The sequence below is a fragment of the Myxocyprinus asiaticus genome, chromosome 3, assembly GCF_019703515.2.
Source record: "Myxocyprinus asiaticus isolate MX2 ecotype Aquarium Trade chromosome 3, UBuf_Myxa_2, whole genome shotgun sequence".
In the NCBI taxonomy this organism is placed as follows: Eukaryota; Metazoa; Chordata; class Actinopteri; order Cypriniformes; family Catostomidae; genus Myxocyprinus; species Myxocyprinus asiaticus.
Window position 1 is genome coordinate 28,954,229 of NC_059346.1, and position 13,930 is coordinate 28,968,158.

Genomic DNA, 13,930 nt, shown 5'->3' on the forward strand with positions numbered 1-13,930 from the left:
CCCCGTATAGCGTATAGAATGTAAACAAGACAAATTAAACATTTTTTATTCATTTTCATTACTGTAAATCATCATCGAGTGCTTAAAATAACTTATTTTACTGATCTCATGTGAATCCTACTCATAGAATGAGGAATAACGTAATTGATAACACATTTTAATGTCACATTAGTTAAGGTTTTACTGAGCATCCTCATATTTAAATATATTTCTAAATGCCTCCCACAGCGGTGTGGCAAGTCTCTGAATGTCCACAAACAGTATACCACTGCTCGGCTGTTTAGAACTTCTTTTTACCCCTGAACAAAGAGCCTCACTTCCTTTTGTGTCGCCACTCGAAACACACTACTTGAGAACCTCTGGCCTAATTTATATGACTGCCACTTGTGTTATTCTAGAGCCTTCTGTATTGAAGTGCATTTGATCAGTTGACTAAGTTGGTTTAATGCTATACATCTTAACATAATAATACATTGATTCATATCACAAAGGACAATACATGCAAAGACATGCTCTAAGCACAATTAAGCTGTATTTTACAGCTGTCCTCATAACAAATGACCTTGGACAGCTTGGGCGTCCATTGTTGTTAAATTTTTTTACGGTCAATAGCCTTCAGGGCTTCTATAAGAAGCACAGTTATTGAGGAGCAATAATTAACAGCATTAGACTAACAGCACCAAACGCCCCCACAGGATCCAGGAGGACAGTGGATAAGGAGCAAATACTGTAAGATATGAGTGATGCAACTACCCGATTACGATGACCCTATGTGAAGAGCAGTTGGTTTAGTAATAGCAGATCCCCTTATCCAGTAGTGAAAGAGGTAAAGTGCCAGCACAAGCGCAACAATGTCGGCTACTGCTTCAGCTCAATGCTAGCGAGTGAAAATATGCTGCCATTACAGTAAATATTGAATTCTGTGTTGCACTTAATTCTGTGTTGCTCCTTAAGTGAATGAATGAAACTATTATGTGACGAGGAGGGCGGGGCCAGGCTGTGACTACGCATGCCCTGCTCCCAATCAGGCTAATCATCCGAGGAGAGGGATAAGTGCGGCGAGATGCAAGAGTTCAAGAGAGAGAGAGCCATACGCAGCTGCCATGTGTGTGTTTATGTTTGTGTCTTTTTGTTTCGTTAAACATTATTTTGATGGTTCATCCGGTTCCCGTCTCCTTCTTTACATTGAACCTTGTTACATATTAGAATTAACTAAATAAATTGCCACTTGCTTCTCTATAAAATGTTATTTCTCAAAGAAACATCATAAAGCCACCATAAAATTCATGTTGTTAATTGACCACAGAAAGCATAAATGCCATTTGATTAGTTGTAAATAATAATAATAATGAAAAAAAAAAGAAAATAATTACTTTGGCCCCCCAAATCCTGAAAACATCCTTGCATTGAGTAATTCTAACATAAATTCCACAAGCAATTCATGGACATATTTTCCTGAAAATACGGCAACAAAAACGATCTCTTCTAAAGCATAATGCCTTATAAATGTAACGATTAACTTCAGATTTGCACTGACAACACAAATGAACATTGCCACAGAGAAGACCAACCCCATAGTAAAAAACCTGTTTCATGCTTCATTTAACTGATTCTCCACGGCTAGAGCAAATGGCACCAGAAGAACTATTTGACGGGTGACTGCAAGCTTTTGAATTAAACATACTGGCCTGTAAAGCAAAAAAAATAAAACAATAAAATAAAAATAAATAAATAAATCAGTATTCTGATAGTTGGTCATTAAATCATGACCCTGGTCATGACCCTTATGCCTTGACCCTGATTAAAAACACAGTGGCAGATTAACTCACTGAAAAGCCTGTTTCACGCTTAGTTTGTCTAATTAGACTCCACATATAGGCTATAATAATGAGAATATTCAGTAAAAGAAAAGCTAGGCTTCATATCTAAAAAAGTAAGCAGCAACAATATCTTTGGTCTATCCTGTTCCTTCTCATACATGAAAATGACAGGGTTAGTGCAATCTAAACATGCTCTTCAGTACATGCCATACATATACTAGAGGCTTATCCACCTCCATCTAAGGTCATTTCGCCTTTGTGTTTATATCATCCTGTGAGTCACTGCAAACATTCCATCTACAACAACCCAGGATCTGTCAATCACAGCCTGATAGAAGCTAAACCAGCCAATAGTGATAAGAGGTGCTGTCTTATTCCCTCCCTTATAATATAACGGGGGGTGGGGGTTGGTATAATCCCTCTGAAATACCTCTCAGCATGAGAAATAAATACAAAGATTCAGGGATGTAGCCAACACAAACTACACACAATCTCTTCATGTACATAGGATCCCTTTGTCAAGCCGGACAGCAAGGAATAACACCAAGGATGCAACAGCAGAGATAACAAACAGCAATTGGATTGCTTTTGATTCACTGTGACCTCTGAAGTTCAATAGGAACATCATTGAAATGGCAGAACATAGAAAAGTCAGGAAAAAGCAAATCGATTTGTAATATTTACAAAATGCGAAAATAGGTAAGTATTTACACGTAAACATTAATTAAATATATAAATATTAATTATACTAATAATTGATCAAATATTTTCAATAAAATATTATCGGTTACACATCCCCACTCATTTGTTTTATGATAGGTCAAAACGGTATAACACTGAAACATTGGAAAGTTGCAAGATTTATGCAGCTAAAAACTCATGAGTCACTATATAAAGTCTCTTTAGGACATCATGAGTCACGGGACATGTATTTGTGTGTCAGCGATTTCCAGATAAAAATGCACATTTGTTCCAGCTAAATTACAAAAGGGCAATATTAAAGGTCTATTCTCCACCTATCTAAAATATGAATGGTATGTTTGCAGTAGACAGATACTGACTCAGAACATGTCTACGACCTTGAAGGTGTTGTAGCCTAGTGGTTAAAGATCTGAATATGTAAACAAACAGAATTAAACCATGCAAGGGAAAATTCATGAACTATCACCATCGTGTCCTCATGCAAGATACTCCAAAGGTGTATTTTGAAGTATTTCAAAGTATCGTGATATTTTATCTGACAATATTGTATTGATATTTTAATGTCAATAACAGACATTTTTAGTTTTGTTCTCATTAATGCCTTTAGGAAAAAAAGAGACTGACCACCACTCAGAGCAAGTGTGCGAGAAGACTATTTCTATTCAAACAAAATGCAAACTCAGAACAAGCTAAGAATTTAAATGAATATTCCAGGTTCATTACAAGTTATGATCAATCAACAACATTTGTGGCATAATATTGATTACCACAAAAATTTATTTTTTTCTTTAAAAAAAGCAAACATCTGGGTTCCAGTGAGGCACTTGTAATGGAAGGGAACATTAAAATACTTACTATTTCAAAAGTATGGCCACAAGACTTAAAGGAATAGTTCACCCAAAAATGAAAATTTGCTGATAATTTACTCACCCTCAGGCCATCCAAGATGTATCTGAGTTTCTTTCTTCATCAAAACAGAATTTAAGATTTTTAGGATTTCATTTCAGGCCTCCTCCTTTAAACAATGCAAGTGAATGTACTCCATTTTTTGACGGTCCAAAATGCATATTTAGGGTGCATCAAAATAATCCACATGACTCCAGTCCACAAATAAAGTTCTTCTGAACGCAAACGATTAATTATTTTTAGAAACAAAACAATACTTTTTAACTACAAATTCGCTTCTGTACACCTCTGTGACGTGTGCTCATGAGAAGGATAACGTAAGCTCGTTGGTAAGGTCACGCGTCACGTGGAGGAGGAGTCAGGAAGCGCATCATTGTTTACAAGAGAAACTTGTGCCGTTCACAAACCAAAACAGTCTAAAACAATTTCAAAACAATATGAATTAAAATTAAAAATAATTTCCAAATAATAATAATAAAAAAAACTATGTAAACAATGACGCGCTTCCTGACTCCTCCACGTGACGCCTGACCTTACCAACAAGCTTACGTCATGGTGAACTATTCCTTTAACCAATATGCATGTTAACATGATTTTAGCATGATAAAATCATTTACTAACCTTTTCTGTTTAAAGTTATAGCCAATTTTACAACGTCATTGCCATGATGATGTAGTCAACAAACCCTAAAACTACTGTTAAAATGAAGATTTAAACAAATTTACAGCTCAAATAATACAGGAGCTTTAACAGAAGAATTAATGTAAGTGCTTTTATAAAATTATAAGCTTCACATTTCTGCAGCTATTGCAAGAGACTGCAATGCTATGATGCATATGTTTTATCCAAGGTACATTGTTCCCTCACGTCACATCAGGTATTTTTGTGACAGTGATGTGCCTGTGCTCTACAAAACTTATCTGACCCTATGATGAAGTAAAGCAGTAAATTCAGCACTTGTTGTGCAAGGCAAGGGGACCTATGAAGATGAATGAGAAACAACCGAGTAAAAGTTTGCAACATATCACAGTTTCAAATCGCAATACACTAAACATAAAGAATTGTGATATTATTGCATTGCAACCCAGATATCAATATAATATTGTAATATTGCTGATGCCCACCACTATATTGAGTCACTGTGTTGAGTTGCACCTGGTCAAAATCACGTTGTTGAGGAAAAAGAAACAAAACACAAAAACACTCTCTTTAGCCTCTTAGCAGGTCAAGCCACTCCATGAAGCTTATATCAAGATCTATTTATCGTCTCATGTTGTATTTGGGCTTGTTTTAATCTGGAGCGTCTAGTTTAAATAACCACTTTAAAGTTCATGAAAAATGCCACATTTGTTTATACTATACAAAAATAAAAAAAAACTTCTAAATCACTTTACAATAACACTTACAGTATATTACAGAAAATATGGTAAATGGCAAGATAGGTATACTTTCACCTTACCTTAGCTTTCCCGGTGCTCTGCAGTATATGCACCAGAGCGCAAGCCATCTCCTCTTTGTTCTTGACGCTGATGACTGGCTCCAGCACAGAGCAGAGCAGCATGTAGTTGTTTGTGGTATATTCTGCAAACTCTTTGTAGAGTTCCATAGGCAAGATGTTCATGCTCTGGTAACGGGCCTTGATGCGGACCATAGGGCCTGCTGTTTTCCCTTTACCCGGATTGGGCTGGCTGAGCAGGTACCATTTCTCAACCAGCTGTCTGCTCGTGACAGTCACTGCTGGAATGCTCACCAGTCCCACATAGTTATTCTTGTCCTTTTTCTTTTTTTTGTCTGAGTCCCTATACAGGTGGACGGTGATGTTCTGGACAGTAGGGAGGTTATTGAACTCAAAATGTTCACCCCAGAAGACATTATCCGTTTTCAGCTTGCAGGTCGTGCGTGCGTAAAGGGCATCATCCAGGCAGAGTTCACAGAAGTACTTTTTCTTGGCTGGAAGGTCCTTTGCTTCGATAATCCAGAGCTGAAGAGTGTTCTCGACCCGCCGAGTGTTGTCCTAGAGACAGGAGGCAAAGTGAGGTCATTGGACTATTAGGATATGATGCCACGCATCATAAAAGATTATTACCGCAAGAGTGTGACATCTAATGGGGTCAGTGATTTAGAGATGGTGCTCTATTCGATTCACTAATACCCTCTGTTTCAGATCACCCACCCTTGGCTTGAAATTATTAGGCCATTTATTTTAGATCACTTCATGTCCTTCCTATAAAGATAGCAGGAAGGTGCAGAAAATATTGCATGACATCATCCAACAGTGAATGTCATTCTCTGGCCTTTTTAAATAGAGTCTTTCCAGCATGAGATCATGAGGTTTAATATACGAGGCCCAGCCATAAATTTGACCTGCATCATGCTGCAGTCCAGGTTAAGCGTTTCTGGACTTCTAATAGAGGTTAATTTATAGATATCCCTTTACAGTATAACTTAAAAGGTAGCGGAGGATGAGATCAGAATAAAACTAAATGTCACGGTTATTTCTGAGGCCACAGAGCATTCATGAAATCACTGAACTGCACAGATTAAGGCATGACTGATAGTTGTTGACTGTACAGAGAAATTAATACTGTTTAGGGCTTCAGTGCTCACAGATATCCTCCACACTAATAAATGCACACTAAGACAATTGATTTTGCAAAACCTGGTATTGAGGTGCTCCACTGTGTGCCCTCATCACAGATAATGAACTAATTAGGCCGACAGAAATGGGCCTGTGTTGCAGCAGCTATGATATTCTCCACACTGCGACAGCATCAACATCTGTCTGAAAGCGTCATCTGTTTACAGCAAAGCTCTCTAATGCCTGGCAGCGGTGCTCACCTCCAAAACCCATTGAGTAATTAAAATGTATGACTGAACGATGGGGAGACATTAAATGCATCCCTGAGCAAGCTGTGAAGAAGGCACTATATCTTGAAGGTTGTGCTTGATTTTTTTCTATAAAATTAATCATACATTTTTTTTAATCATTGATTGGTAAAATAAGCTGTCGGATGAGATTTATTTCTTGGCGGCCTCTCTAAGCAACCATATGTTTTGCAGTTTCTCTCCTGTGCTTATATCAAAGAGAGAGAGAAAGAGAGGGAGAGAGAGAGACAACACTGCCCTATATATAGTCACTCTTATAAATACAGATTTTATATATATATATATATATATATATATATATATATATATATATATATATATATATATATATATATATATCTTTCTCTTTTCTTTTCAGTGTTTTATAATTACAGGAATCAGAGTTCTGCATTTGTCCAGATATGTCATGTATAATTGTTTGTCAGTGCAGGTATATAAGTGACGCCTTCCAGCCCTTCCACTGCAGGAAGGCAACTTTACCTTATTAGGGTGGATGGCTCGTCGTAGGTTCTCCATCCATTTGTCTCTCTCTGCGGCTGAACGACAAGAAAAGCACTTACTACCTGTGGAGGTGCTCACCTGGAAAAAAAGCCAATAATTGTCAGCCTACTGCAGGAATGTCACAGCTTCTGGATTGCTTTCAGCGATGGTACATCTGAGTATGTTTCTGTTGCTATGTAAGTAACAAAAGAACAAGCATATACTGCATTTCAGTGTAATCTTAAAAGGTGTTTTAAATTGGCAAGAAAAAGGTGCAAAATGTGAGCATTTTAGCCATTTTGTGTACTTGAGTATTTGACAGATAAATCAACCGAGTTCCATCACTTGGAACAGTGAATGCAACTTGGTTGAGCTATTCTATCAATCTCTACCTGTTTTCTAACACAAGAATGTGTCCTGTGTGTATGCCTCTAATCCTCTTCAAACAGAGTGAATTTCAGTGCTGGTCCAAGATGGATTATGTTGGTAAGTGCTGGTTTAGACCTGGTCTAGCTGGTGGACCATGTAGTTCACCAACACAAAATGCTGGTGAATTAGCATGGTCCCTTTCATGAAGCTGGCTGACCAAAGGAGCATCCAAAATGTAACATGTCGGTGAACAGCACTGCTGGCTTTTTCAACAGAAAACATACAAAATGAGGCTTCTTTTGTTATGTTGGTATATTGTTACTGGTTTTCGATCAGTGAAATTTTGAAGTTGAAAAATAAAAAAAGTCAAGTCACACATTTCTTGTATGATCAGTCATTTCTGTCACTTCCAACACTGTAAAAAGTGGTAACTTGCAATTGTTAACTTATGGTTCTATTTCTACTTGATCTAAACCTTAAAAATACTTTTGTTGGTGTAACCTATGTAGTGAAGTTAATGTAGTCATGTTATAATTTTGATATAAATAAAATATTATTATATGTTAACAAAAATTTCATGTGAAAAAACAAACAAACAATTAACTTCATGTTACCACATAAAGCAAATTTTGTTTTAGTTACTTGACACTGACAATACATTTTTTCAGTGTACTCGGGTACAAAAAAATAAAATAAAAAAAATACTGAACCATATTTATTGAGAGATATTCCTCAAATACACAGTTCCATTCAAGGGAACAAACACCACATTTACAAACTGGGCTCAGAATGCTGGCAATAGAAATGTATATGAATTGCAATATACTGTAATACTGAATTAAAATTATGTATTGAGAGTTAAAAGAGGTCAGATACACTGGCGGCCAAAAGTTTGGAATAATGTACAGATTTTGCTCATATGGAAAGAAATTGGCTTAAACTGCTTCAAAGAGTTTTCATCAGAAAAATCCTCCACGTGCAGCAAGGACAGCTTTGCAGATCCTTGACATTCTAGCTGTCAGTTTGTCCAGATACTCAGGTGACATTTCACTCCACGCTTCCTATAGCACTTGCCATAGATATTGACTTGGTCTTATCCGGCACTTCTCACGCACCTAACAGTCTAGCTGATCCCACAGATGCTCAATGGGGTTAAGATCCATGACACTTGGGGGCCTGGGTAGCTCAGCGAGTAAAGATGCTGACCACCACCCCTGGAGTTTGCGAGTTCGAATCCCAGGGTGTGCTGAGTGAATCCACCCAGGTCTCCTAAGCAACCAAATTGGCCCGGTTGCTAGGGAGGGTAGAGTCACATGGGGTAACCTCCTCGTAGTTGCTATAATGTGGTCCGCTCTCCGTGGGGCGCGTGGTGAGTTGTGCGTGGATGCCGCGGTGGATGGCGTGAAGCCTCCACATGCGCTATGTCTCCGCGGTAACACGCCCAACAAGCCATGTGATAAGATGCGTGGATTTACTGTCTCAGACACGGAGGCATCAGAGATTTGTCCTCCACCACACTACGCCACCATGAGGACTTAGAGTGCATTGGGTATTGGGCATTCCAAATTGTGGAGAAAAAGCAGAAAAAAAAAAAGATCCATAACACTCTTTTCCAATTATCTGTTGTCCAATGTCTGTTTCTTTGCCCACTCTAACCTATTCTTTTTGTTTTTCTGTTTCAAAAGTGGCTTTTTCTTTGCAATTCTTCCCATAAGGCCTGCACCCCTGAGTCTTCTCTTTACTGTTGTACATGAAATTGGTGTTGAGAGGGTAGAATTCAATGAAGCTGTCAGCTGAGGACATGTGAGGCGTCTATTTCTCAAACTAGAGACTATGATGTTCTTATCCTCTTGTTTAGTTGTACATCTGGCATTCCATATCTCTTTCTGTCCTTGTTAGAGCCAGCTGTCCTTTGTCTTTGAAGACTGTAGTGTACACCTTTGTATGAAATCTTCAATTTTTTGGCAATTTCAAGCATTGTATCGCCTTCATTCCTCAAAACAATGATTGACTGACGAGTTTCTAGAGAAAGCTGTTTATTTTTTGCCATTTTTGACCTAATATTGACCTTAAGACATGCCAGTCTATTGCATACTGTGGCAACTCAAAAACAAACACAAAGACAATGTTAAGCTTCATTTAACGAACCAAATAGCTTTTAGCAGTGTTTGATATAATGGCATGTGATTTCTAGTACCAAATTAGCATGTTTACTCGAGGATAAGGTGTTGGAGTGATGGCTGCTGGAAATGGGGCCTGTCTAGATTTGATCAAAAATGACTTTTTTCAAATAGTGATGGTGCTGTTTTTTACATCAGTAATGTCCTGACTATACATTGTGATCAGTTGAATGCCACTTTGGTGAAATAAAGAACCAATTTCCTTCCAAAACAGCAAAATCTGTACATTATTCCAAACTTTTGGCTGCCAGTGTATGTACACTCATGGAGCACTTTATTAGGAACACTATGACCTCTCTCATCAACAAGGCATTTTCTTCCACAGAACTGCCGCTCTGTCGCGGTCCTGTCACTCTGTCAGTCTGGGTTTTTGTCTGACAGGACCATGGCATTATCGTCCCATGTCTGTCTTGTGTTTCATTGTCTGTCTTTGTGTGAGTGCACGGTTTTGGTTGTATTCCCTACAGTGCGGTCTTCGGTCTGTCTTGTTTCATGTCTGGAGTATGGTGTCTGTGTCCTGACTTCCTGTCTGGTTCAGTTTCAGTCTGTGTCGGGATCCGGACACTCATACTCCATGTCTGTCTGTTATTGACATGGGTGCATCGCGCTTATGTCACCTTGGCAGCATGCATTCGCGTCAATAGTTTATGTTTGTTTCTCATGAACACGGGTGTGCCTCACATCGAGTCTGTCTTCACGTTGTGCTGAAGTTCGGTCACTTCGGTCTGAGATTTCAGGTTTGTGTGTGGCTGAACTCTTGCACAGGTGTCCTGTCTTGTTTTTATCACCTGTTGTGTGTATTACATGGCGTTTGTCTTGTGATGTACGCTCAGGTTTTGTTTAGTGTGAGAATGCGTGGTATTGTTTGTCGGTTGGCACGGCCATATATTGCCTTATTTTCCTGGCGATGTGCGCTCATGCCATTCGGATGTTTTGTTGTCTTGTGAGAGCACGTGGCTTTGTTTTGTTTCTGTATCGCCACGTGTCTCCCTGTCTTACGTCATACCCTGCCTCCTTGTTTGCCCATTATTAGTTTATTAGTCACACCTGCCCTGTCTTGTTAACCTGATGATTTCTCTCCCTATTTTAGTCTCCTCGTGTTTGCTGTCCAGTGCCAGTTCGTCTTGTTTCCAGTCATGTTTTCCAGTCGGTCCTGTGTATTTGTTTGTTTATTCCAGTCAGTCAGTCTGTCGGTCAGTCTAGTTTCCTATTCTGTTCATCCCTACCCGGTCCGGTCGGTCCTGTTCCCAGCTGCCTTCTGCCCCAGCCCTGGATTACCTTTTTCCCCTACGGGGTAGTTTATGTTTGTTTTTTCCCCCTTGTGGGAGTTTTGGTTTGTTTTTGCCCTTTTTGTGTTAATAAATCCTTTGTATTTTAAAACTCCGCACTTGGGTCCTGAGCCTCACTCTCTAATTCTGATACTCTCACTGGATGTTTTTTTGTTTTTGGCACCATTCTGAGTAAACTTTAAAGACTGTTGTGTGTGAAAATCCCAGGAGATCAGTAGTTACAGAAATGCTCAAACCAGCCCATCTGGCATCAACAATCATGCCACGGTCGATATCACATTTTTTCCCCATTCTGATGGTTGATGTGAACATTAACTGAAGCTCCTGACCTGCATCTGAATGATTTTATGCATTGCACTGCTGCCACACGATTGGCTGATTAGATAATCGCATGAATTAGTAGGTGTACAGGTGTTCCTAATAAAGTGCTCAGTGAGTGTATGTCAGTCCCTTCAGGATATTGCGATCGCAAAAATTAATACTAATTCAACCACTGTCTGCATTTTTTGTGGTAGCTTGCAATTTTGCATAACTTCTGCCATTTTTACACATGAACCATGAATCTGAGGTAATCTGATCGCTTTTCTGCATGCTTGACAGTGGAAAAACACAATTTTTGAAAAGCTTGACACAGTTGAGACACATCCAACTGCACAGCTGCTATCCGATCATCTCCACCTTACAGTAACAGCATTGACTGACCCTGCACCACAGATTGCACTCAGAGCAGCTCATAAAGAGCACGTGAATATTAAATGCTTGCTGTGATTGGTCCTGCGAAAAGTTTAGACAAGGAATTTTATATTGAATGCAAAATGCTCTGGTTTCACTTTAATTTAACATTTGTATAATGGCAACTGTTCTTGGTCGTTGTAACAGTGTTAAGGACACGTAGTGACACAGATGAAGAAATTAGCTGCAGAGTTTATTTAGAGTGCCCCATAATGCACTGTTGCACCTGAAAATGAGACCCAAAAAAGCAGCGTTCTTGGTATGTTCACTTAAAATTCCCTTATTTGGATAGTAAAATATAGTTACAATTTAAAGTTCTCAATAATCAGGGTTATCTCAAATAACTGCTTTTGGTCGAATGATCATGATCAGGCGATGTAATCTCTACTCATTTGTGTTTTTAGTCTACAGTTTTATTGTAGGTCTACTATTTTAATCTATTTTAAGGGTCTTTCATTGAACTTGTATTATATCACAGGTTTTAACTCTTAAATGTATGGTGTTTATGTGTGTATTATTTTTTGCTTGCTGCATATTCAGTTATACACCAAAATATTTACAAGTAATTGCAATTAAACCATCATTGCCAGAAATTACACAAATATAATATAATTATTTGAGAGTTTTCACTGCAAAACAACACAAAAAATGCTGCAAATTCAGTTGTTCTGCACCGCAATAATCAAGAAAATGTGCCGCAAAATCTTGGTGGGACTGGTATGTGCATAATGTCAAGTGAAAGAGGCGTCTATACCTCAAAGCAGAAATCTTGTCCGAGTATGGAGCTGTGCACTGGTTTAATAAGGACCTCCTCCTCCATGCTGAGGTCCAGAGCTTCTACTGCACTGCTGGGACTGATCAAAGACTCGTGAGAGCGCGACTCCTTCAGCCTGGGCATTAGATGAGACCTGAGAAGGGAACAGACACAAATCAGTGACTTAGTGTCTCTCTCATACACACTTGCTCAAGCTCTTTCAAAATCCTAAACAAGTAAATTCTAAAAAAATTGTAAAACAAGTCTCTTAAAAGAACACCATTCAGTGATAATCCAATTAGTTCCTGAGAACTCCATGACAACCATATAGCAAGTGTTAATGTTACCTAATTTGCAGGTGTAATATGAGGACATGTTTTCTGGTGCTATCTGGAGACATTTATGCTGAGATAACACAGACGGTAGGTACACTAAAGAGACTTAAAGGATACAGTAGTTTCTAGGGTAAAAGAATAACAGATGTTATAACAAACAATATAGTTTGAGTTTTCACAGTGTGAAGACAATACCGATAGCCAGTTTTCTCCTAAAGAGATACAGTGGTCCCAAAATGTATTTGGACACTTGAGCCACTCTTTGTCTTGCTTTACATAGCAAAATATATATTAAAAAAATCATGAAATTATATATGGCATACACAATCTTTTTATGCACAGTTTTTGCAAAGGACACCAGTGTGATCATTTATACAGTAGATGCCAATTTGTGTAATTTTTTGTATCTAATGCAGTGAGACATTTAAAGTGTCCAAAAGCATACAAACACTTTTTAGGGCCACTGTAAGTCTTGTAAATGCTGGAAATGGAGGTATAGCACTTTTCTATAATCCAGTTTTGAATTAACACTCATAAGTCACATACAGTGCATCCGGAAAGTATTCACTGCACATCACTTTTTCCACATTTTGTTATGTTACAGCCTTATTCCAAAATGGATTAAATTCATTATTTTCCTCAAAATTCTACAAACAATACCCCATAATGACAACGTGAAAGAAGTTTGTTTGAAATCTTTGCAAATGTATTAAAAATAAAAAATGAAAAAAATCACATGTACATAAGTATTCACAGCCTTTGCCATGACACTCATAATTGAGCTCAGGTGCATCCTGTTTCCACTGATCATCCTTGAGATGTTTCTACAACTTGATTGGAGTCCACCTGTAGTAAATTCAGTTGATTGGACATGATTTGGAAAGGCACACACCTGTCTATATAAGGTCCCACAGTTAACAGTGCATGTCAGAGCACAAACCAAGCCATGAAGTCCAAGGAATTGTCTGTAGACCTCCGAGATAGGATTGTATCGAGGCACAGATCTGGGGAAGGGTACAGAAAAATTTCTGCAGCATTGAAGGTCCCAATGAGCACAGTGGCCTCCATCATCCATAAATGGAAGAAGTTTGGAACCACCAGGGCTCTTCCTAGAGCTGGCCGCCCGGCCAAACTGTGCGATCGAGGGAGAAGGGCCTTAGTCAGGGAGGTGACCAAGAACCCGATGGTCACTCTGACTGAGCTCCAGCATTTCTCTGTGGAGAGAGGAGAACCTTCCAGAAGAACAACCATCTCTGCAGCACTCCACCAATCAGGCCTGTATGGTAGAGTGGCCAGACGGAAGCCACTCCTCAGTAAAAGGCACATGACAGCCCGCCTGGAGTTTGCCAAAAGGCACCTGAAGGACTCTCAGTCCATGAGAAACAAAAATTGAACTCTTTGGCCTGAATGGCAAGCGTCATGCCTTGAGGAAACCAGCCACCGCTCATCGCCTGGCCAATACCATCCCTACAGTGAA

General features: G+C 38.9%; 1 protein-coding gene across 6 annotated transcripts in view; it reads right to left on the reverse strand.

Moving 5' to 3' along the window:
- LOC127420916 (disabled homolog 2-interacting protein-like) overlaps positions 1-13,930 on the reverse strand; it is a 189,964-nt gene that overhangs the window by 51,674 nt on the left and 124,360 nt on the right. For all 6 annotated transcript variants that reach the window (XM_051663547.1, XM_051663536.1, XM_051663529.1 and 3 more), the window contains 3 exons: positions 12,119-12,272; positions 6,795-6,893; positions 4,888-5,442 (listed from right to left, as the gene is read on the reverse strand). In XM_051663547.1, coding sequence (XP_051519507.1) covers positions 4,888-5,442; positions 6,795-6,893; positions 12,119-12,272 — 808 coding nt within the window. The remainder of the gene's footprint in view (positions 1-4,887; positions 5,443-6,794; positions 6,894-12,118; positions 12,273-13,930) is intronic.